At 42.2% G+C, this 26698-nt stretch overlaps 1 protein-coding gene across 10 annotated transcripts in view; it reads right to left on the bottom strand.

Moving 5' to 3' along the window:
• The window catches only part of COMMD10 (COMM domain containing 10), a 160515-nt gene that overhangs the window by 102558 nt on the left and 31259 nt on the right, over positions 1-26698 (bottom strand). For 5 of the 10 annotated variants that reach the window (XR_012159015.1, XM_073344756.1, XM_073344761.1 and 2 more), the window contains exon 5: positions 25873-25983. Coding sequence is in view for 8 of the 10 variants with exons in the window: in XM_073344756.1 (XP_073200857.1) it covers positions 25873-25983 (111 nt within the window). In the remaining 2 variants the exon portion in view is untranslated. Of the gene's footprint in view, positions 1-24056; positions 24123-25830; positions 25984-26698 lie in introns of those variants that run through there. The other 5 variants (XR_012159013.1, XM_073344762.1, XM_073344754.1 and 2 more) reach the window with 2 other exon arrangements.

Here is a 26698-nt window from a genome sequence, read left to right as displayed (position 1 = left end):
AAACATGGCTGCATTTTATCTCCGCTTTTGTTTGGCATGCTACAGACCGGATAATGAAGAAGTGTATTAGCAACGCAAACACTGGCATAGCATGAGATGATGGCAAATGCCAAGAAGATCTCGACTTTGCTGATGATAACATGCTACTTAACAACACACCTGAAAAGTTACAAAGAAAGACAGAAAACATGGCAAAAACAGTAGGCCAAGCAGGGTTCAAAATTAGGTATGCTAAAACAAACATCCTTGAAGCCCAGATGTCAAGCAGTATTACATTAGAAGGAAAAATATCAAGAAAATAGAACAATTCACCTACCTGGGCAGCACACATTGGCCAACAGAGACCTCAAGAAGGAAGGGACATCAAGGATAGGAAAGGCATCCACGGCATTTACTAAACTTAACATATAAATGACTGAACCCCTGGAAGATTACATATGCACAGTCAACATTGGGGGGGGGCGAACAATCTCAAATCTTCGGTTCGCTGATGACATTGATGGCCTGGCAGGCAGCAAAAATGAACTTGCCAACCTTGTGAAATGATTGGATGAAACCTCCACAAAAAATGGCATGGAAATCAGTGCAAAGAAAACCAAGCTGATGACAAACAAACGTGATGGGATCAGCTCACATATCACTGTCAGTGGACAAGAGCTGGAGACAGTTTACTACCCTAATGCTGTATTAACATTTTTTCCTACTAAATATGAAAATACTGTTTCAGAGAAAATGCTGAGTACACAGTGAAAGTGCACTTCAAAATTTGCTGTGCAGCATTCCAAAGATGAGATGACCAAGCTAGTGAAAAGGCTGGTGACCACTTAGATACACCAGTTCAGTCAAAGTATTTTGCTATTAAAAACTGAATGGCTATTTCCCCATGTTTCCATCAGAGTATACAATGATTTCATAAGGTAAAACATGAAAGTACAAATATTTTATGAGATAAAAAGTCATTCTCCAATCAGGCTGCTTCTTTACATTTTCTAATTACATTTAGAAGATAGAATGCTGTCAATATGGTGCCATGAAATAGAAAGAAATGCCCCCAAAATTTACTTTGGCTTTTTCAGAATGTTATCTGTAGTGCTCAAATGTTAGTGTTGACCTAGCATTTTCTTCAAACAATATAAAGATAGTGAACCCACCACACTTATATTTGTTCCCTGCCTCTCCTAATTTTATTTTGAGATCTTAAAACTAAGAAAATCTAATTTGGGCTTGTTTAAAAATGTGCAAAAAAACCTGATTAATACTTTCTTCTCTACGCACAAAGAACCCAGCTATTCCATCAATTTCACAGGTGCAGCTCCCATTCACATCACTCTAGTCTACTAGTAGTGAGAGACCTAACATTTTGTACTCACCAGTTTTGAGGTCAATTGCAGTTAAAGATCACGTTATTAAAGGTAGAACGGAGCCCTACAATATTATAACAGCTTCTCCCTAAGCCCTTTCCTAAAATCTTGAGGGAAACCTTTGAGTTTCACAAGGACTGAACAAGTTTTTATCAGAGTATTATTAAAATACCTTTGCCTTCTTCACTCCTCTCTTTTGGCCAACTTTTGTACAATGTCAGACAAATTCTACAAATTCTTTTCTAAGATGGTATTTATTTTACATTCTTGTCTCCTACTTAGTATCCAGTATTCCAAACTGCAACAGATTTCAGAAACAGTTATTACAGACAGACACACAATATAATGGTATAAAAACACAAACTTTTAATGGAGTTTTGTACTTTATCATGTCCATCTCAATTTGCGGATAACACACACAATTTTAACCCTTTCAGAAATCTCCCAGCATGCAGGTGACTGTGTCCAAAGTGGTACAGTTCAGATTTTGTCATGTCAGACAACACAACTAAATTTTCATGGAAATGGATAACACTCAACTTCAACATTTATTAAACCTCAACAGTACAAAAAAACAAATCTGAACAACTAGGTCCACCACAATAGTTGGCTTCTGTCCAACTAAGTCTTGCTGGTACTCTCTTAAATATTAAGAAAAAAAAATATCCAAGCAATATGACCCACTTTAAGGATAGTGTCCAAAAAGGTAGCTGATGTGCAAGAGGCAGTTATAAGACAACAGTTATTCAGGCCAAGCTGACATGGCGAGTGAGGACATGGCTATGCTGCATTTAATGGAATATTTTTAATGATGGTTAACAATGTTTTCAGCCAATTTTCCTGCATGAATCTTTTCTACTTTACTTGAATACTTACGCAAAAGAAACCAAATGTACTATATTTTATAATTCATTAATGAGAGTCATGTTGGACTCCTACTGTACACTGCAGTTGAAGACTTAAAAAAAACCCAGACATCATGAAGTGAGGGTCACATCAGGGTCTGAATCTACTTAAAAAGTAAGTTCACTGGTAGCTATAGGGTCCTGCAGTAGCTTTACACAGAAACATCAACTTGAGAGGCAGAGTTCTTTTTAAATAGCACAATGACATGCACAAAACACCCTCAACCATTCATACTTACCAGTGAAAAGAAAAGCTACATTTCTTATACATCTTACCCTCTCCCATGTAATTGGTTAGCAAACTATCTGCCTTTTAAAAGAAACTGAATCACCAGGAGTGCCACAGTTCCCAGACAATAACTCTAAGGTGCTAGATACAGATCACAGACAAGGCCAAAAAAAAAAAAAATAGTGAATATACTTTTCTACAGACTCTACCCACAGGCTATGATCTGTCCATGAGATGCCAAACTGAGAGGAGACAGTTCTGCTTGGGCTTGCTTTACAAGTAGCCCACTAGATTGCTGCAGAAGAGTCCAGTGAAGTGAGCTGTAGCTCACGAAAGCTTATGCTCAAATAATTTGTTAGTCTCTAAGGTGCCACTAGTACTCCTTTTCTTTTCATGTATGCTAAGCTTCCCTGGGTCTCAGAAAGCTATAGTACTGTTTCTTCCCTGGCACCTCTGGCATATTTCCAGGATCCTGACTCTCTGTCTGCTACCTCTTCATGGAAATGGAGCCCCACAATCCTTCTACCTTATGCTCCCAGGACCTGTGTTGACCCACAAGATACCCCAGTATCTTAAACACACACACTATCAGAATCCCACCTTCTAGGTTACATTTTAATTCTCTCGGGGGTTGCATGGTTGGTGTAGCACATAATAAACACATGTGCTTTAAGTCTAACACATTATTGCTCTTTACTTAAGTACAAGAAATACAGAGTACAGATCACAAAGAAAATAAACATCCTAATCACAATACCACTCTTTAGCTCACCCTTCCCCTGGGAGACCATCTGTGCTCAGGTAGGCAGGGTCCTCCTCCCCAGCTCTTTGTGTTTGTTTACATTTCTTTTCCCTCATAATAAAAATTTTGTTAGTTCTGTTTAGGTGGGGAGACAGCCCAGAATCCAGCAGAGCCTATCAAAGAGCTGTTGATGAACACCATTAAGGGTTGGTATTTGACTCATCAGCACAACTCAAAGCCAAAAGGCAGAAAATACTCTCTGCAGATCCTGATTGTATTTCCTGACCACCCTGCAGAAGCTGCAGAAGCAGAACCTAGTAGCAGACCAGGGAAGAAGGTATAGAAGATTTTTTTTAAAAAAACTTGCAGGCAGCCAGAAAGCAAGAAAGTTGTGCAAAGACCAGCTGGAGTGTAAGAGTCTCAGTACAGAAGTCAGACTAGGGTCTGAGAGTCAACTTCCCCAGCCCCTTCCACACTTCCAATTCTGTGAATTTTTAGTAGACTTAATCTCCTCTTTGTCTGCTCTCCCACAACTGACTTTGTGCCTTCTTCCACTCTATGGGGCTCCATACACATGGGGAGCTCTTCGAGTTCAAAGTAGGCCATTACCCTGTTCTCCTGGAAGTCCCTCCTTGAAACTTATTTCTACTGTGACATCTACAAGAAGCTAGTGAACTAATTATAGAGGTGGATCACTAGTTTGGGATAGTTGACATTTATCATTAAAAAGTGAGAGTGAGAGTGAGAGACTGTTTTTATCCCTCCCCTTTCATAAGTTGCTTATCTTCTTAGACTAACTGGGGACTGGGACTGTGTTTTCACATACATTTTGAACAGCACCTAGCACCTTGTGAGTGCTACAGAATACAAACAAACAGGAATAAAAACTCACTATGAATGTTCCTCTTCCTGTCCTTGTTTCTAACACTTGTTTCTGCCATAGAGACAGGGTAGAAAGCTGCAAGACAAAGCTCTGACTGCTCCGAACCAAACCTGCAGTGGTTACTACTGGAGTAATGAGAAGCTCAACAGCTGGATCTCAAGCAGCTGCCTTTCCCCACAATACAGGTTCTAGATGAGACTCTGTTACCTATGCCATGATACCATGGCATCATGTCCTAACAAGGGGACTGGGTGGAAGAAAATATGGCCACTGCTGACTTCTTAGGTTGAAGGAAGAAAGTATTTCATCGTCATATCCCACTCCAGATCCACTATAAAGAATGGCAACTGGAAGCAGCACTACATCACAACAGCCTACACAAAAGTGTGAAGCGCTTCCAATCACTACAGGTGCACCTAATTGGAACTAGATCTGGGAATTAGCTCTTTCCCTGTTGGGTGCCACCTTCCTTTGCTTGCTTGCTTGTGCTGTAGCCCCTGTCTCTCTGTTGCCAGGACTCAGTGCTCCCTCTTCATGACTCAGCCCTCCAGCCAGGTCACTATAAAGTCCTTCCCTTCCAGGGTAACAAAGTTCCATGGAACTAGCTGTCTGAATGCCATTTCAGGTAGTCTTCCATTTCAACTTCAGGTCCTGTGCCACTTTCCCCAGCAGCTGGTGGGGAACCCAGGCCTGCCTCCTGTTCCAGGTTCCAGCCCAGGGACCCTATGGCTAGCAACCTAGGTCAGCTCAGTTTCAGACCCTGTTGCTATTTCCCTGGGTTCCTTCCTATTCCACCTCCTTGACTATCTGTCGGTTTACCATCAGAGCTTCCTCGGTTCCCCACGGCTACTTTACTCCTCTGTGCCTCTTGTAAGACTCTGGTCCATGACAGGACCGGACCCCAGGGCTTACTTTCCCCCAGATCTCCTACTTGTCCATGGACAACTCCCTTTTCCTCTAGGCAGTGACTGCAGACCTCCTCCCTGCAGCCCCTTTCATGCTCTCACTTCCTGGCTTTATACTCCTATACCAGCTCCTCCCCACCACTGGATTTCATCTGCTTTTAGGCCTTATCAATCCTTGGTTCCCTGCTCCAGGTGCAGCATCTATGATTAGTTAGCCCCTCCTGGCCCACATTAACTCACTCAGGGCTTGTGTGGGGTGGACACTCCATCATGGAAAGCAATCACATCACCCCTTAGTAAGACGGACAATCACAAGTGAGGATCTAGAATGTGCCACACTTTACAGAAAGGAAGTTGTGTTCCTGTAGATAAAATATGAATGAATCAGCTCTTAAAGATTTAACGCAACTGCAAGCCAGAATCTACTAGGGAAGAAATTCATATTTTATTTTTAGAATTATGAATAATAAAAATATTTTTGAAAGAAAGACACTTTAAAAATCCAAATCCCAAAGGGCCCATCTCCATTAAAACCAGGCAGAGAGATAACAGATTAATGGACCCTACAACGAACAGTATGAGTGAATCCCTTTAAAGTGAGAACGGCAGACACCAAGAAGTTATACAAGTCTTACAGTTATTACAAATCACGCTTACACCATGTCACAGAATAATTGTCATGTATCTCTCAATTCGAGGATGATCTACCACAAATTTACATATGAGTCCTGAGATGATTCAGGAGTCCGATCCTGGAACTGCAGCTCCGTCGGCAATAGGTACAGACATGTTGTGGTAGGCCAGTTGCCTGCTGGGAGAAAGTTCTTTCTTCGATTGTCATGTATATGCATATGGCAGTATCAAATTCCGCTGCTTTAAAATGTTCAAAGTCATCTCTTTCATTGTGAACATGAAACTGACATTATGACACCTGCAACAGTTTACCTCACTAAGACCCTACTCCAATACTCACTCAAGCCAAAGCAAAGTCTCCCATTGACTTCAGTGGTGCAGGATCAGGATTTAAGAGACTAGCAGAGTTTGCAAAAAATGCAATTTTTTTTTTAATTAGTGCATGTTAACTTGTAGGTATGCTCTAGATACTCATCGAAGATATGTATGATCTAAAATACTACTTAGTATTTATTTAGTGCTTTTTACTGAAGAATCACTTTACAAAAATGTATAAAAATCTCCATTTTACAGATGGGAAAATTGAGTCAAAGAGGTTAAGCAAATTATTAGCACAGTCAAGAAGACAATCCCAGTCTCCTGATTTCCAGTCTTCTGGACTAACTACTAGATCAAACTGGCCTCTTCACAACATCTGTTATCTTATGTGGATATATATAATGGTCTAAAGGTTCCAGTTACCTGAGAAATCTACTCTCCTACTATATATCTCATCATGGTAGCTAATATCAGATTAGAGAGAACAGGACATGTGTGTCGCTCCTACTGTTAGTTCTTGAGCAGTACTCTATAAGACTGGCAGTGGACTATTTTCAGTTGAAGATTGTCACGTAGCAAAGCTGCTCCCTTCGATGGGTCATCAGAGATAGAGCTGATGGACTTCAAGGCACAATAACCTGGGTCTTGCAAATGGGATTTTATGGAATTACAGTATAATATATATAGTAAGTTGCTCAAAGCTAACCATGAAAATGATAGCTTAACTAATAAACTCTAGGATCAGTTGAACTGTGAGTGTATATTTATACATGGGCGTGTACAGATATTATATATATATATATATATACACACACATGAATGATATGAGCAAGTCATTTAACATCTTTATGGCTCAGTTACCCCCTCTGTTAAATAAATTACACACACACACACACACACACACACACACTTTTCTAATTGCACGTAGTTGCTGAGATATTTGTCAATACAAAAAACATTCAGTTATCATCCAATAGAAGGAATTAATATCAATATTCCATGAACTTCTGAAAGCTCTCAAAAATGGATACTCTCATAAAAAAACAACCTTCCACACAAACTTCCTCGTGGCTGGACTTTACTAAAACTAGACAAGCCATTTACAACACACACTTTGCTTCTCTACAAAAGAAAAAGGACACTAAACTTTCTAAACTACTACGTGCTATTACATGCCACAAGGGGCCACAGCAATGGTTCCCTCAACCCACCCAGCAATACTGTTAACCTATCCAACTATACTCTCAGCCCAGCAGAAGCAGCTGTCCTATCTTGGGGCCTCTCCTTCTGCCCCTCCACCCCCACGAACATGATACAGTTCTGTGGTGACCTAGAATCCTATTTTCGACGTCTCCGACTCAAGGAATATTTCCAACATACCTCTGAACAACATACTAATCCACAGAGACCTCCCTACCAACACTACAAAAAGAAGGATTCTAGGTGGACTCCTCCTGAAGGTCGAAACAGCAGACTGGACTTCTACATAGAGTGCTTCCGCCGACGTGCATGGGCTGAAATTGTGGAAAAGCAGCATCACTTGCCCCATAACCTCAGCCGTGCGGAACGCAATGCCATCCACAGCCTCAGAAACAACTCTGACATCATAATCAAAAAGGCTGACAAAGGAGGTGCTGTCGTCATCATGAATAGGTCGGAATATGAACAAGAGGCTGCTCGGCAGCTCTCCAACACCACTTTCTACAAGCCATTACCCTCTGATCCCACTGAGAGTTACCAAAAGAAACTACAGCAATTGCTCAAGAAACTCCCTGAAAAAGCACAAGATCAAATCCGCACAGACACACCCCTGGAACCCCGACCTGGGATATTCTATCTACTACCCAAGATCCATAAATCTGGAAATCCTGGGCGCCCCATCATCTCAGGCATTGGCACTCTGACAGCAGGATTTGTCTGGCTATGTAGACTCCCTCCTCAGGCCCTACGCTACCAGCACTCCCAGCTACCTTCGAGACACCACTGACTTCCTGAGGAAACTACAATCCATCGGTGATCTTCCTGATAACACCATCCTGGCCACTATGGATGTAGAAGCCCTCTACACCAACATTCCACACAAAGATGGACTACAAGCCGTCAAGAACACTATCCCCGACAATGTCACGGCTAACCTGGTGGCTGAACTTTGTGACTTTGTCCTTACCCATAACTATTTTACATTTGGGGACAATGTATACCTTCAGATTAGCGGCACTGCTATGGGTATCCGCATGGCCCCACAGTATGCCAACATTTTTATGGCTGACTTAGAACAACGCTTCCTCAGCTCTCGTCCCCTAACGCCCCTACTCTACTTGCGCTATATTGATGACATCTTCATCATCTGGACCCATGGAAAAGAAGCCCTTGAGGAATTCCACCATGATTTCAACAATTTCCATCCCACCATCAACCTCAGCCTGGTCCAGTCCACACAAGAGATCCACTTCCTGGACACTACAGTGCTAATAAACGATGGTCACATAAACACCACCCTATACCGGAAACCTACTGACCGCTATTCCTACCTACATGCCTCCAGCTTTCACCCTGACCACACCATACGATCCATCGTCTACAGCCAAGCTCTGCGATACAACCGCATTTGCTCCAACCCCTCAGACAGAGACAAACACCTACAAGATCTCTATCAAGCATTCTTACAACTACAGTACCCACCTGCGGAAGTGAAGAAACAGATTGATAGAGCCAGAAGAGTTCCCAGAAGTCACCTACTACAGGACAGGCCTAACAAAGAAAATAACAGAACGCCACTAGCCGTCACCTTCAGCTCCCAACTAAAACTCCTCCAACTCATTATCAAGGATCTACAACCTATCCTGAAGGATGACCCAACACTCTCACAAATCTTGGGAGACAGGCCAGTCCTTGCCTACAGACAGCCCCCCAACCTGAAGCAAATACTCACCAGCAACCACATACCACACAACAGAACCACTAACCCAGGAACCTATCCTTGCAACAAAGCCCGTTGCCAACTGTGTCCACATATCTATTCAGGGGACACCATCACAGGGCCTAATCACATCAGCCACACTATCAGAGGCTCGTTCACCTGCACATCCACCAAAGTGATATATGCCATCATGTGCCAGCAATGCTCCTCTGCCATGTACATTGGTCAAACTGGACAGTCTCTACGTAAAAGAATAAATGGACACAAATCAGATGTCAAGAACTATAACATTCATAAACCAGTCGGAGAACACTTCAATCTCTCTGGTCACGCGATTAAAGACATGAAAGTTGCGATATTACAACAAAAAAACTTCAAATCCAGACTCCAGCGAGAAACTGTTGAATTGGAATTCATTTGCAAATTGGATACAATTAACTTAGGCTTGAATAGAGACTGGGAGTGGCTAAGTCATTATGCAAGGTAACCTATTTCCCCTTGTTTTTTCCTACCCCCCACCCCCTTCCTCAGACGTTCTTGTTAAACCCTGGATTTGTGCTGGAAATGGCCCACCTTGATTATCATACACATTGTAAGGAGAGTGATCACTTTAGATAAGCTATTACCAGCAGGAGAGTGGGGTGGGTGGAGGTATTTTTTCCATGCTTTGTGTGTATAAAAGATCTTCTACACTTTCCACAGTATGCATCCGATGAAGTGAGCTGTAGCTCACTAAAGCTTATGCTCAAATAAATTGGTTAGTCTCTAAGGTGCCACAAGTACTCCTTTTCTTTTTGCTAATACAGACTAACAAGGCTGTTACTCTGAAACTGACTAACGTAATCTAAGTAATTCAACTATTTTTCCAATTACTGAAATTAACAGTGGAAAAATTATGTACAGTGCTCAATTCACCTCTGTACTACAGAGGCAAAACTATAACACGTTTTCTAAGGAAAACGAGCATTTATCTTCCTATCTAGGAGGGAAAGGGCCAGGGTAGAGTGCATGGGTAGGGTGCAGGCTGTGGGGGGCAGTTTACCTTTGCATTCTGTTTGCTCCTGATGAGAACTCCTCCAACATCTGAAAGTAAGGGGTTTCTGTTTTAATTGCCTTCTTTTTGAAGGAGCTAGAAGCACAATTTACTCTTCTTAGTGTGGTTAGATGTTTGGCTGCATGTGTGTGTTCCCTCTGTGTGCCGCCCCAGCCCTGCGCAGACAGCTGGCACAGGAGACCTCGAGCAAACCACCCAATGACCACAAGATCCATTGAGGGACAAAGGCACCCAGCCAGGTTTCTTGTTGACGAAGCACAGTACTAGTATTCCACAGACTTTACCGGACTGCTCATACATGTATGCCCATAACAATGGACCAGCTCAGACGGCAGGACTTCCCGTTCCTCCCTAGGCCAGACAAAAATATTCCCTCTGAGATACATTTTTATACCCTGATACAAACAAGTTAGTACTGCCCCTCTGACATAGTTACTGTAGTTACTTCCCCTGACGTGGCTAGTTATTACTTATTCTTGAACATATTGGTTTGATTAAAACATCTTCATTCGTACTGTTATCCTGACCTTATCTTTTAGGAGTGGGTCAGTGTGTTCCTGTTATCCTTGGGGAATGTTTTTGTACCATCCTTGATATCGGGATGTTTTGGTACCACTTGATATTGGCATGTGTTTGCATGAGCACTCTGTGACTAGCACTCCTTAAGAATGTGTATTTTTGCAATATTAGCCCTGTTCTTGCCAAATTTTGTGAGCAGGTTCTGCCTCATACCAGGCCTCTAATACAAGGGCTTATGTTTCAGGCTCTCGTCCTACTACACTTATTAAGGGCTTTTTGAGAAAACAATATCCAGATAAGCCCTGATCCCTGAGAACTGTGGAAGCAACAGGCTCTTAAGAGGAATGGGACGTTACCTCAGCCTTAGATTTGTTCAGCCCTGCCTCCTGAACCCCACTTGCTTTACTCTCTGAAGGGGAAAGAAGAGCCATCCTTGCTTCAAAGGCTATCACCACTGGCTACTGTTTCAAACTGTTAAGCCCAAGCTACAGACAAAAACCCCTTCAGAGGAAGAATGAAAAGGGAAACTTGATAAAGTTTCGTACATTTTTCCTTAAAGATCCATAGTGCACTGGATGGCAGGTCACTTCTGCCTAGGTGGCATGCAGACCAGAAACTACATTTTCAGCTGAAGTCAGCAGATAGCAGAGCTCAATGAGAAGGAAAGCACTATTTCTCTTGGTCTGCTCTGCCTTGCTGTTAAAGATGGAAGGAAATGCCCAGAATGGTGAACCTAATGAACAAAAAAAGCATACTTTGTGAAGGTAAGAGAAGTAGACAGGATCTGAGCTTGTCAAAGTCCATACACTCACAGAAACTCTGTTAAAATCAGGGATGGGGGGAGCAATTGGGCGGTCAGTAAAAAAGAGTCTGCTCCAAATACTAATTTTAGACCTTTATAGATCTAAAATAGTTCCTGTGTGATGATGCATTGCATTTCTGCCAAGTACAGTAAGACTGCTTTATTGATTTTAAAGAAATTATTGAAGAAAATCTGTTCAAAATATTTCTAATGCTATCATCTTTCCTTTAGAAAGGTCAATGGTGTTATTAAAGTTGTCTGATAAAAATGACATAAGCATGAACATAAACCTATTATGGTAAAATTATATTTTAATAAGATCTGTCAGGAAAAAATTGGGTATTTACAAAAAATTGGCATCTTGTTAATTTTGTTTCGTATTATATTGGCAACTCTGACAGGATCACCTGTGACAAGTTTTGGGAAGTAACAGGATACCTGAAAACTGCAATATACTCAGAGATATTATCACATGAACACTACAAATAGCAATTCTAGTAGGAAAAAAAAATATGAGCAAAAAGAAAGAAGCCCAATGTGGCCACATGAAGAAATACTTAAAGAACCAAAGGTTAAAAAAAAGTTGTATGTGAAATGGAGAAGGGGGGGAAAGCAACAAGAAAAAGGGAGAAAAGAAGTCAGTGGAATAAGATTTCATTTAGATAACTACAAGGTAATATATTTGGAGAAAATAATACTAAGCAGAATACAAAATGGGAGAATGGTAGATAGGAAATGAGGATTTTCAGGTATAATTCAGGCAATATATATGTCCAATCTCACAATAAATCATATGTGTCCTTTTCTTCCATTTTGTGTTGTCTGCTCCTAACGGAATGGTGTGGCAGGAATGGCCAGTGGCACTAAAGAAGCCATGATCCCTGGAGAGTAAAGAGGGGGACAGATCAACCAGGCCTCTAAACCCTTCCAGGAGCTCAAACACACTCATCCCTCTTTGGGAAGCGCTGGGTACAAACAGTAAGGCGATATCCTGAAGATCTCTTAAACTTTTCTATGAGCTTCACAACACAAGTGTCTGAGATGGCCCCAGGGGATACAGAGGATAATCTTGAGCTATTATAGAGATTAGGCCGAGATGGTTTATGGAGATTTGTCATCTGCAATTTAGGCACAACTGATGCCATAGTCTGAAAGTATAATAATACTGTATCACCTCATTTTCTACATACATAAATTATTATGAAAATGCATTTGTCTAGATTATTTATTTTTACACCTCAGGGCTTTTTCTTTTGATTACTTCTTTGTTTGCAAACTAGTATCATACCTGGCAGCACAGATATCGGAATAAGAATTATTAACTTGTATTCCTTCCACTGGTTAACTGGCTCTTCAACCATAAAGACATTAATATCCATTAGGTCCTAGATAAATTATCAGTTTTCTACAATTTCTGAAAAAAGTCAGAATGGTAACTATTTACAGTAGGGAAAAAGTAGCAACATTTTAAAAACCAATAAAATATTCCCAAACAAATTTCTTTCAGTGCCTCTTTAACAAGAAAAAAATTATTAAAATTACACAAGACATTTTTAACAGCACTATGATTAAGAAATGTTATAGTAAACCTATGTAAGAAATCCTTTTTAGATCCTTGTTTAAGATTTAGAAATATAATTTAACATTTTCAATCCTCAAAATGTATCAGCAGGTCTCACTTTGACTCCAAGTTAAAATTTCCTTTCCATAAATAAAGCACCATCTGTAATCAGACTCCAATCCAATTTACCATAAGCTAAATGATGTTTTTGTTGTCAAGGTGATTTCATACCAGCTCCCCAGGAAAAGACAGACGAAACAAAAGGACTGAGGATAAGTGAACAATGAATCTTGTAGCAAATGAGAATACAAATTTACCAAAATTCAGATAATCCTAGTTTAATTTTAGAGTTTTAGACAGCATATTTCCTTGGCAATTAAGATACTACAACTAATAATACAAATAGAATATTTCCTTCGGGGTTTTTTTCTGGTATAATACTTTAAGTATTATAACTCTGAAAGTTATTTTATACCTGCCAAAAATTATTCCATGGAATACTAATCTGAGGTATTGTGTACCCTTCAACACAGATTACCTTTGAACTACTTTAAATCATAGCTATGGAACAATACCATAGAAACATCCAAGGGTTTAAAATTATTTCTCCAGAGAGGAAAATCAAGTACCAATTTTGAATGTTAGATTCTGACAAAGGAGCTTATGTTTGAGTGATCTTTAATTTAGTTAGCTGTAGTAAACCTAAATGAATGTGCTTATACTAGTACAATTAGCAAAAATGAAAATAAAGACAAATTTCATTTACTTTGCTCTGCATATTTTTGATTAATAGGCATTAATTTTGTAAACTGGTGCAACAGAACTCTATTGTTATATACAGATTAGAAATGTAAACATTTAGCATTTCCCACAACTACTGACTTCACAATTGATTTTGAATTTTATTTCAAAAAACAGTCAAGTGCCAGAGAAGTGTAATGAAGTAAAAGAGCACTACTGCCCCCTAATGAGCTAATCTAGAAAGAAATTTCTGTAAATCATTTCCATCTCTCTCCTTCATGGAGCAACAACAGGCCATTACTTTCAAGCATGGAGGATAAATAGCATATATAAACAATTAGCCATTTTGACATAGTAACTGGCATGCATATCAAAATTCTGTGTAAGAGGCTGCAATTACCTCTATGTATAAGTTTAGGGAGAAAATGAGAAAAGCTGTAGAACATTTAGGATGCTGAGATAAGTACTTAGCATTTTCATATACAGAACTCTGATGATGAAAAGTACTTTACAAACATTAACTAATTAAGCCTCAACACTTTTATGAATCACGTAGATGAGTGCCTTTCTGTCTTAAAACTTATCCTATGTGATCAATAAGCCACAAGCCAGTTGCGGTTATTCTTCAGGTCAAGTCAGATTTCTAAATTTCAGTATCCAAAACACTACAGCATTTGTATGTTTTTGTTGTTGCACCATTCCATCTACTAAGCACCAATTTCAGAGTTGTTATTAAAGGTGTGTAGAAACTGCAAGAAAATCTAATTCCATCTGATTGCATCAATAAAAAGAAACAAAGAATCAACAGAAAGAGTTTAGGAACTGGAGTTGTGTTTATAAAGGAAACGTGTGCCGGTGGGTTGAACAAAATAAACTGTCTTTTGAATTAAAAAAAAGCCACATGATCTATTGGTAAATACTAATATGTCACTATGTGGCCAGGCTGGGTGGGAAAAAACCACTTTTGAGGTATATGGATTGAGGTTTCAACAGCTACATCATACAGGCAGACTGGTTCCACAGGAATCTAATGTCAACCCAACCCAATGGGTAAGGATTTTGTCTTTATATTTTTATAGCTGGAAACTGATGCAAAGGAATTGAGTGACTTGTCTAACGCCAAATATATGAAAGCCAGAATTGGAGCCTGAATTCTCTATTTTAAACCCTGAAAATACTGTATACAGATTACAAAACAAGCCAAAATGAATCCACTAAACACAAGGGAAAAAACTTTCAGCTGGGCCTCTACTCAACTGCTGTGTGTTCATGCATATAATTGCGTGCACGCACACACACATATATATACTTGGTCCTACACGTCACAGGTGGAAATACTGGGCACAACACTGCAAAGATATGAACATCTACATACACACTTTTAACAGTCTTAACTATTAGCCAATACATGTATGTTAGGGGTAAGGCACGCTATATTAATAACGTATTATACCCAGCATATGGGCAGATATGTTAACCAAATTATATTAGGTCTTTCCTACAGTTCTGTTCACTTTGCTCACTTATGTCAAGTAATATAAATTCCACAATACTCTGCAAAACTAAATGTAGCTTTTGGCATTAGTGAATAAAATACCTCTCAAAGGCAAGAGCCATTGGTTCTGTGTCCTAACACAGGGCAGAAGGTACCCTGGGGTGGAATATAGTATCCACAACAAAGATAAGAAAACGTACACCATGGTACCAGAAAAACAAGTGTAGCCCTTTTGGGGTTTAGAGAGCATAGCCCTTTTAAATCTTTGTACTAAGGGGGGGGACTGCTAATTGTTCCAGGAAGAGGGAGTGCTTTTTTTTTTTTAATTAATTATTATTTTTGCTTGCTTGTTTGTTTTTGAGGGGGAGGTGTAAGGAGAGAGCAGGAGAACAACAGGATGTGTGTCTGGGGCTCCAGACAGAAGGGCAGCAGCAAGCAGGACCTCCCAGAGTGAAAAAGCCGAGAACCTACCCGAAGCCTGGGAGGGACAGAGCGGCCAACGGGGGACATCCCAGGACAGGAGCCAGGAGGAGTACTGTGGTAGGGAGGAATCTCCCAAGGAGGACAAACTGGAGCTGGACACAGTATCACTGCTGCCCAGAGTGGTATGAAGCTCCGATTACTGGGGCTTGTGAGTTTACATTGCGAATAAGGAAGGAGGCTGTACCTAGTTAAGTTGGGAGGTTGACAATAGCAGGGTTCAAAAAAGAACTAGATAAATTCATGGAGAATAGGTCCATCAATGGCTATTAGCTAGGATGGGCAGGGATGGTGTCCCTAGCCTCTGTTTGCCAGAAGCTTGGAATGGGTGACAAGGAATGGATCTAGGGTTGCAAGGTGTCCAGTTTTCGACCGGAACACCTCGTTGAAAAGGGACCCTGGCAGCTCCAGTCAGCACTGCTGACTGGGCCGTTAAAAGTCCAGTTGGCAGCACAGCGGGGCTAAGGCAGGCTCCCTGGCTGCTGTGGCTTTGCGTGGCTCCTGGAAGCAGCGGCATGTCCTCTGGCTCCTACGTGTAGGGGCAGCCAGGGGCTCTGCATGCTGTCCCCTCCCCAAGTGCCAGCTCCACAGCTCCCATTGGCTGGGAACTGCAGCCAATGGCAGCTGCGGGGGCAGCACCTGCAAACGGGGCAATGCATAGAGATTCCTGGCCGTGCCTCCACATAAGAGCCAGAGGGGGGACGTGCTGCTACTTCCAGGAGCTGCTTGAGGTAAGCGCCGCTCAGAGCCTGCACCCCTGACACCCTCCCGTGCCCCAACCCCTTACCCCAGCCCTGATCCCCCTCCCGCCCTCCAAACCCCTTGGTCCCAGCCTGGAGCAACCCTGCAGCTGATAACATTAGCTACAAAACGTTTTAGGACAAAAAGTGAAAAAGAATACATACAATATCCAGTTTCTTCTGGAAGAGTTTAAACAAGAAGAATATAATTATGCAGGTCTGAATTTAGCCAGGACATAGCCTTATCACCCTATTCTTGTGATAAGGGCTACGGGGTCTTTAATAACTACAAACATGATCCTGGTTTTACATCTCAACCAAAAATCAGCATATCCAACAGTACAGCGCTCCACTAAAATAAAGCATATGCATTGGTTCTGCACCTCTTCAAAAAGATCTTCACTTGATTCACTAATACAAGTACCTGCAGCACCTGCGTTTCTCTTAGTGATATCCCATCTAAGCCCTGGTCTACACTAGGACTTTAGGTCGAATTTAGTAACGTTAAATCGATTTAAACCTGCACCCGTCCACACAGTGAAGCCCTTTATTTCGACTTAAAGGGCTCTTAAAATCGATTTCCTTACTCAACCCCTGACAAGTGGATTAGCGCTTAAATCGACGTTCCCGGCTCGAATTTGGGGTACTGTGGACACAATTCGATGGTATTGGCCTCCGGGAGCTATCCCAGAGTGCTCCATTCTGACCGCTCTGGACAGCACTCTCAACTCAGATGCACTGGCCAGGTAGACAGGAAAAGAACCGCAAACTTTTGAATCTCATTTCCTGTTTGGCCAGCGTGGCAAGCTGCAGGTGACCATGCAGAGCTCATCAGCACAGGTGACCATGATGGAGTCCCAGAATCGCAAAAGAGCTCCAGCATGGACCGAACGGGAGGTACGGGATCTGATCGCTGTTTGGGGAGAGGAATCCGTGCTATCAGAACTCCGTTCCAGTTTTCGAAATGCCAAAACCTTTGTCAAAATCTCCCAGGGCATGAAGGACAGAGGCCATAACAGGGACCCGAAGCAGTGCCGCGTGAAACTGAAGGAGCTGAGGCAAGCCTACCAGAAAACCAGAGAGGCGAACAGCCGCTCTGGGTCAGAGCCCCAAACATGCCGCTTCTATGATGAGCTGCATGCCATTTTAGGGGGTTCAGCCACCACTACCCCAGCCGTGTTGTTTGACTCCTTCAATGGAGATGGAGGCAATACGGAAGCAGGTTTTGGGGACGAAGAAGATGAGGAGGAGGAGGAGGTTGTAGATAGCTCACAGCAAGCAAGCGGAGAAACCGGTTTTCCCGACAGCCAGGAACTGTTTCTCACCCTAGACCTGGAGCCAGTACCCCCCGAACCCACCCAAGGCTGCCTCCTGGACCCAGCAGGCGGAGAAGGGACCTCTGGTGAGTGTACCTTTTAAAATGCTATACATGGTTTAAAAGCAAGCATGTGAAAGGATTACTTTGCCCTGGCATTTGCGGTTCTCCTAGATGTAGTCCTAAAGCCTTTGCAAAAGGTTTCTGGGGAGGGCAGCCTTATTTCGTCCTTCATGGTAGGACACTTTACCACTCCAGGCCAGTAACACGTACTCGGGAATCACTGTAGAACAAAGCATTGCAGTGTATGTTTGCTGGCGTTCAAACAACATCCGTTCTTTATCTCTCTGTGTTATCCTCAGGAGAGTGAGATATCATTCATGCTCACCTGGTTGAAATAGAGTGCTTTTCTTCAGGGACACTCAGAGGTGCCCGTTCCTGCTGGGCTGTTTGCCTGTGGCTGAACAGAAATGTTCCCCGCTGTTAGCCACAGGGAGGGGGGAAGGTTGAGGGGGTAGTCACGCGGTGGGAGGAGGCAAAATGCGACCTTGTAACGAAAGCACATGTGCTATGTATGTAATGTTAACAGCAAGGTTTACCCTGAAAGAGTGTAGCCACTGTTTTATAAAATGTGTCTTTTTAAATACCGCTGTCCCTTTTTTTTTCTCCACCAGCTGCATGTGTTTCAATGATCACAGGATCTTCTCCTTCCCAGAGGCTAGTGAAGCTTAGAAAGAAAAAAAAACGCACTCGAGATGAAATGTTCTCCGAGCTCATGCTGTCCTCCCACACTGACAGAGCACAGACGAATGCGTGGAGGCAAATAATGTCAGAGTGCAGGAAAGCACAAAATGACCGGGAGGAGAGGTGGAGGGCTGAAGAGAGTAAGTGGCGGGCTGAAGAGAGTAAGTGGCGGGCTGAAGACAGGGCTGAAGCTCAAATGTGGCGGCAGCATGATGAGAGGAGGCAGGATTCAATCCTGAGGCTGCTGCAGGACCAAACCAGAATGCTCCAGTGTATGGTTGAGCTGCAGCAAACCATACCATACCCTGCATGGCTGGAGCACAGAATGCCACTGCTGCCCCTCTGTAACCAACCGCCCTCCTCCCCAAGTTCCATAGCCTCCACACCCAGACGCCCAAGAACGCGGTGGGGGGGCCTCCGGCCAACCAGCCACTCCACCACAGAGGATTGCCCAAAAAAAAGAAGGCTGTCATTCAATAAATTTTAAAGTTGTAAACTTTTAAAGTGCTGTGCTTAAAGTGCTGTGTGGCATTTTCCTTCCCTCCTCCACCACCCCTCCTGGGATACCTTGGTAGTCATCTCCCTATTTGTGTGATGAATGAATAACGAATGCATGACTGTGAAGCAGCAATGACTTTATTGCCTCTGCAAGCGGTGATTAAAGGGAGGAGGGGAGGGTGGTTAGTTTACAGGGAAGTAGAGTGAACCAAGGGGCGGGGGGTTTCATCAAGGAGAAACAAACAGAACTTTCACACCGTAGCCTGGCCAGTCATGAAACTGGTTTTCAAAGCTTCTCTGATGCGTACCGCACCCTCCTGTGCTCTTCTAACCGCCCTGGTGTCTGGCTGCGCGTAACCAGCAGCTAGGCGATTTGCCTCAGCCTCCCACCCCGCCATAAACGTCTCCCCCTTACTCTCACAGATATTGTGGAGCACACAGCAAGCAGTAATAACAGTGGGAATATTGGTTTCGCTGAGGTCTAAGCGAGTCAGTAAACTGCGCCAGCGCGCCTTTAAACGTCCAAATGCACATTCTACCACCGTTCTGCACTTGCTCAGCCTGTAGTTGAACAGCTCCTGACTACTGTCCAGGCTGCCTGTGTACGGCTTCATGAGCCATGGCATTAAGGGGTAGGCTGGGTCCCCAAGGATACATATAGGCATTTCAACATCCCCAACCGTTATTTTCTGGTCTGGGAAGAAAGTCCCTTCCTGCAGCTTTTGAAACAGACCAGAGTTCCTGAAGATGCGAGCATCATGCACCTTTCCCGGCCATCCCACGTTGATGTTGGTGAAACGTCCCTTGTGATCCACCAGAGCTTGCAGCACTATCGAAAAGTACCCCTTGCGGTTTATGTACTCGGCGGCTTGGTGCTCCGGTGCCAAGATAGGGATATGGGTTCCGTCTATAGCCCCACCACAGTTAGGGAATCCCATTGCAGCAAAGCCATCCACTATGACCTGCACATTTCCCAGGGTCACTACCCTTGATATCAGCAGATCTTTGATTGCGTGAGCTACTTGCATCACAGCAGCCCCCACAGTAGATTTGCCCACTCCAAATTGATTCCCAACTGACCGGTAGCTGTCTGGCGTTGCAAGCTTCCACAGGGCTATCGCCACTCGCTTCTCAACTGTGAGGGCTGCTCTCATCCTGGTATTCATGCGCTTCAGGGCAGGGGAAAGCAAGTCACAAAGTTCCATGAAAGTGCCCTTACGCATGCGAAAGTTTTGCAGCCACTGGGAATCGTCCCAGACCTGCAACACTAGGCGGTCCCACCAGTCTGTGCTTGTTTCCCGAGCCCAGAATCGGCGTTCCACAGCATGAACCTGCCCCATTAGCACCATGATGCATGCATTGGCAGGGCCCATGCTTTCAGAGAAATCTGTGTCCATGTCCTGATCACTCACGGGACCGCGCTGACGTCGCCTCCTCGCCCGGTATCGCGTTGCCATGTTCTGGTGCTGCATATACTGCTGGATAATGCGTGTGGTGGTTGATGTGCTCCTAATTGCCAAAATGAGCTCAGCGGCCTCCATGCTTGCCTTGGTATGGCGTCCGCACAGAAAAAAGGCGCGGAACGATTGTCTGCCGTTGCTCTGACGGAGGGAGGGGCGACTGACGACACGGCTTACAGGGTTGGCTTCAGGGAGCTAAAATCAACAAAGGGTGTGCCTGTACATCAAGGAGTATTTCAGGCAGGACTGCACGGAGGGTTCCAATAAGAAATGGTGCACCTAAGTTATCGTTGTTATTGGAACAAGGAGGTTAGCCTGGCCTCTGATTGATACATGGCTAGATTTACCTCGCTGCACCTTCTCTGTGAGTGACTGCAGTGTGATCTAGACAGGGGAGGAGGAAAATGAGTACAAAACAAATCTGGTCTATTTCTTGTTCTGACCCACTCCATCTATCTTTTACATCTTTGGCTGGCAGCAGACGGTGCAGAAGGACTGCATGCCATCCACATCTCATGGCTGCTCGGCAGAAGATGGTACAGTACGACTGCTAGCAGTCCGTATCGCCTGCCCGCTCACCATAAGATGGTTCAATAGGACTGACTGCAGGACTAAAGAGAATGACCTGCTCAAGTCACTCCAAATTTAGTCCCTGCGCCCATGTCTGCCCAGGCGCTCCTGATCGACCTCACAGAGGCGACCAGGAGCACCTCAGACATGACGATGACGGCTACCAGTCGTACTGTACCGTCTGCTGCCACAAGGCAAGGGGTTGCTGCTCCTGTGTAGCAATGCCGTACCGCGTCTGCCAGCACCCAGGAGACATAGGGTGACGGTTACCTGAGCGGGCTCCATGCTTGCCGTGGTATGGCGTCTGCACAGGTAACTCAGGAAAAAAGGCGCGAAATGATTGTCTGCCCTTGCTTTCACGGGGGGAGGGAGGGAACGGGGGCCTGACGATATGTACCCAGAACCACCCACGACAATGTTTTAGCCCCATCAGGCATTGGGATATCAACCCAGAATTCCAATGGGCAGCGGAGACTGCGGGAACTGTGGGATAGCTACCCACAGTGCAACGCTCCGGAAGTCGACGCTTGCCTCGGTACTGTGGAAGCGCTCCGCCGAGTTAATGCACTTAATGCACTTAGAGCTTTTTCTGTGGGGACACACACACTCGAATATATAAAAGCGATTTCTAAAAAAACGACTTCTATAAATTCGACCTAATTTCGTAGTGTAGACATACCCTAAGTAATGACCAAGCCTGACCCCATGTGACTTTAATATAGGATAAACCACAGCTCAAGGTGGCATGGTTGGATGCATTAGGATCCATTTTGTCTCTCTGCCATAATGTACAAAATCTTAATAAATTCACTTTTTTTTAAAAGGGTTACTTACTCTTATCATCAAAACTACAACAAAACTTCAAGAGAAACTATTTATTAAGAGGGAATATTCCTTTATAGCAGCATGTGCATGTTTTTCTAGTGTTTTCTTTTAGTCATTTTTTGTAGCTGCATTTTACATATGTTGCTCATTACAACTTGTATACAAAATGCTATCTGTTTTCTGTATTAAGATTTTTAAAATTCACCCTCAGGCAATCTACTGTTTTTTCTAACAACAAAAAACTCTGTTACAGGCACCAGTTTAAGGCACCAAAAAGACCAAGGGCCTAAGTCTCCTTATTTACTCCAGTGTCAGTCAGGAGTAACTCTATTCAATCATTCTGGGGTACAAAATATATTGGAAGGACAGAACAGGTCATTGGGGGGGGGGAAAGGGGTGGAGTGGCACTATATGTGAAAGAAAATGTAGAATCAAATGAAATAAAAATCTTAAATGAATCATGTTCCACAGAATACCTATGGATAGTAATTCCATGTTCTAATAAGAAAATAACAGTAGGGATCTATTATAGACCACCTGACCAGGACAGTGATAGTGACGATAAAATGCTAAGGGAGATTAGAGAGGCCATCAAAATAAAGAACTCAATAATAGTGGGGGATTTCAATTATCCCCATATTGACTGGATACAGGTCACCTCAGGATGAAATGCAGAGACAAAATTTCTCGATACTTTAAATGACTGCTTCTTGGAGCAGCTGGTTTAGGAACCCACAAGGGGAGAGGCAACTCTCTATCTAGTCCTGAGTGGAGCACAGGATCTGGTCCAAGAGATAACTATAACAGGACTGCTTGGAAATAGTGACCATAATATAATAACATTTAACATTCCTGTGGTGGGAAGAACACTTCAACAGCCCAACACTGTGGCATTTAATTTCAGAAAGGGGAACTATGCAAAAATGAGGCAGTTAGTTAAACAGAAATTAAAAGGTACAGTGACTAGAGTGAAAAATTCCTGCAAGCTGCATGGACACTTTTCAAAGACACCATAATAGAGGCTCAATTTAAATGTATATCCCAAATTAAAAAACACAGTAAAAGAACTAAAAAAGAGCCACCGTGGCTTAGCAACCACGTAAAAGAAGCAGTGAGAGATAAAAAGGCATCTTTCAAAAGTGGAAGTCAAATCCTAGTGAGGTAAATAGGAAGGAGCACAAACTGCCAAATTAAATTTAAAAATGTAATAAGAAAAGCCAAAAAGGAGTTTGAAGAACAGCGAGCCAAAAACTCAAAAGGTAATAACAAAATGTTTTTTAAGTACATCAGAAGCCTGCTAAATAACCAGTGGGGCCCCTGGACAATCGAGATACAAAAGGAGCACTTAAAGACAATAAAGTCATCACAGAGAAACTAAATGAATTCTTTGCTTCAGTCTTCATGGCTGAGGATGTTAGGGAGATTCCCAAACCTAAGCTGTTTCTTGTAAGTGACAAATCTGAGGAATTGTCACAGATTGAAGTATCATTAGAGGAGGTTTTGGAATTAATTGAGAAACTTAACAGTAACAAGTCACCGGGACCAGATGGCATTCACCCAAGAGTTCTGAAAGAACTCAAATGTGAAATTGTGGAACCATTAACTATAGTTTGTAACCTGTCCTTTAAATCAGCTACTGTACCCAATGACTGGAAGATAGCTAAGGTAACGCCAATATTTAAGAAGGGCTCTAGAGGTGATCCTGGCAATTACAGACTGGTAAGTCTAACATCAGTAATGGGGCAAATTAGTTGAAACAATAGTAAAGTATACAATTGTCAGACACATAGACGAACATAAATTGTTGCGCAAAAGTCAACATGGTTTCTGTAAAGGGAGATCATGTCTTACTAATCTATTAGAGTTCTTTGAGGGGGTCAACAAATATGTGGACAAAGGGGATCCAGTGGATATAGTGTACTTAGATTTCCAGAAAGCCTTTGACAAGGTCTCTCACCAAAAGCTCTTATGTAAATTAAGTTGTCATGGGATAAGAGGGAAGATCCTTTCATGAATTGAGAACTGGTTAAAAGACAGGGAACAAAGGGTAGGAATAAATGGTAAATTTTCAGAATGGAGAGGGGTAACTAGTTGCGTTCCCCAAGGGTCAGTCCTAGGACCAATCCTATTCAACCTACTCCTAAATGATCTGGAGAAAGGGGTAAACTGTGAAGTTGCAAAGTTTGCAGATGATACTAAACTGCTCAAGATAGTTAAGACCAAAGCAGACTGTGAAGAACTTCAAAAAGATCTCGCCAAACTAAGTGATTGGGCAACAAAATGGCAAATGAAGTTTAATGTGAATAAATGTAAAGTAATGCACATTGGAAAAAATAACCCCAACTATACGTACATTATGATGGGGGCTAATTTAACGACAACTAATCAGGAGAAAGATCTTGGAGTCACCGTGGACAGTTCTCTGAAGACATCCATGCAGTGTGCAGCGGCAGTCAAAAAAGCAAATAGGATGTTAGGAATCATTAAAAAAGGGATAGAGAATAAGACAGAGAATATCTTATTGCCCTCATATAAATCCATGGTACGCCCACATCTTGAATACTGTGTACAGATGTGGTCCCCTCATCTCAAAAAAGATATACTGGCATTAGAAAAGGTTCAGAAAAGGGCAACTAAAATGATTAGGGGTTTGGAATGGGTCCCATGAGAGGAGAGACTAAATAGGCTAGGACTTTTCAGCTTGGAAAAAAGGAGACTAAGGGGGGATATGATAGAGGTATATAAAATCATGAGTGGTGTGGAGAAAGTGAATAAGGAAAAGTTATTTACTTGTTCCCATAATATAAGAACTAGGGGCCACCAAATGAAATTAATGGGTAGCAGGTTTAAAACAAATAAAAGGAAGTTCTTCTTCACTCGGCGCATAGTCAACCCATGGAACATCTTGTCTGGGGAGGTTGCGAAGGCTAGGACTATAACAGGGTTTAAAACAGAAGTGGATAAATTCATGGAGGTTAAGTCCATTAATAGCTATTAGCCAGGATGGGTAAGCAATGGTGTCCCTAGCCTCTGTTTGTCAGAGGGTGGAGATGGATGGCAGGAGAGAGATCGCTAGATCATTACCTGTTAGGTTCATTCCTTTTGGGGCACCTGGCATTGGTCACTGTCAGTAGACAGGATACTGGGCTGGATGGACCTTTGGTCTGACCCAGTATGGCCATTCTTATGTTCTTAAATTAGTGGAGTTATTGTGGATTAATGTAGGTCTGAGGTCAGATTAATGTAGGTCTGAGGTCAGAATCAGGTCCCTAGAATTAAATTTTTCCTCCTTTTTTTAAAATCTGCTTTTTCACTGACACAGATTAAAGTAGAGACCACAAAAGTTGGGGAGAGGTTACTTTCCACTGGCAAGGTGAGATAATCCTATCCTAAAGTATGCTAAACCAGTAGATCTTACTATTCAAACATAAACAAAACATTATTTGTATTACTTTGGGATTTTGTAAATTTACTTTCCCTATTAGTCAGACTTTGCCTATATTAAGGTTTACCCACCACTGTGGATAAGTCAATGCAATTGGATCAATTCAAACCAGTAGCAAAATATACAACATAAATGTAAAAAGTGGCTTCCATTGACGTAGCATGTCCATTTCAAACTGAAGTAAGATCCACCAACACAACCCAAGGTTTACATTGGTGCAGCATGTTTACATCAGTGGCTGTCTCAGTGTAGCTAAACCAATGGCTAAAAACCACATGGTAGATAAGGCTGTACGATTAAAAATGTAAAGACCCTGGCTCTCCACTGTCATTTACACCTGTATAGTGGTCTTAGAACACATGCATAATGATTTGATAAAATCTCAGCCCTACTTTGACAAAGTATAAAATAGAAGGCAGTGGAAAACCATATGCAAAATATCTAAGCATTATCAATCATGAGGTACATTATATACAATAACCATACCCCATAGCACAAAGAACTGCTTATATGGCATTCAGTCCCAAAACCTACTTAATGCAAATAACAATACGCCAATTTTTTATTAATTCCAGTTGCTTAAATTAAATTACCTTTAAAAAAATAAATGTAAACACTGCTGTGATATTAATGACCATCAGTAGAGCTAGTTATAGTCTTAGAACCTTAAAATAATAATACTTACAAAAATTCCTAAATTCACTCTGCCAGGCAGTGGCTTTCCTACCTTTGAATCTTCATTGCTCATTCCAAGTTCTAATACAGCTTGAGGAGATTTCAGTTTAGCTTGGGTGGACTGAGCCATCTGAAGGTTAAGCTGCCATCCAATTGTCTCAAGCTATAAAACACAAGTTCAAATTAGAATCAGTTGCTGCAGAAGCAATAAGGAGGTAAGCTTTCAACATTTCTCAGTAGTCTGTGTCAATGAACATGGATGGCCAGGCTCTACATAGGCATTAGGGTTCCTATGCAAAGCACATTCTGCAAATTCTCCCTCAACTATATAATGTGGCTTGTTTTAAATTAATCTGCAAAAACACCCTTTAAATATTGTTTATTCTATGGTAATTGTGACAGCCTTGAGGGTAAAGGTCTGATATGTTCAAGTAAATCAATGTATTCCTAAAATTGAAGAGGACAGTGACTTACAGTGATTTCCACACTCTTGGGAAGCAATTTATAAATCAAATCTAAAAAATAAATGATTTTCAAAAGTGTTGACCCCCTGAGGTTCCCATTTACATTCTGTTTTATACTTAAATTTCCTTTCCAAAAATAGAATCTTAATGGCAAATGTGGTTTGCTTTGGAAAGTGACTAAATAAAAATGGCAAATTCTTAATCAGCAGGTCCACACCCTGGGTGCATTCCATCATGCCTGCCAATATTTATGACAAAAATTATTCTGTGTTGCTTTCCACTCCTGTTAACATTGCAGAACCAAAACAGCTAATAGTGTGACCTGCAAAGTCTGTTCCTTCTTCAGTAACAAACAAAATGCACATAAAAGGAAACCACACACAAAATACACTCTATATCACTTTTAAGTCAAGG

Source organism: Lepidochelys kempii, chromosome 5, assembly GCF_965140265.1.
Source record: "Lepidochelys kempii isolate rLepKem1 chromosome 5, rLepKem1.hap2, whole genome shotgun sequence".
Lineage (NCBI taxonomy): Eukaryota > Metazoa > Chordata > Testudines > Cheloniidae > Lepidochelys > Lepidochelys kempii.
Note: the sequence above shows the minus strand (reverse complement) of the source record. Positions and strands in the feature narration are given on the sequence as shown.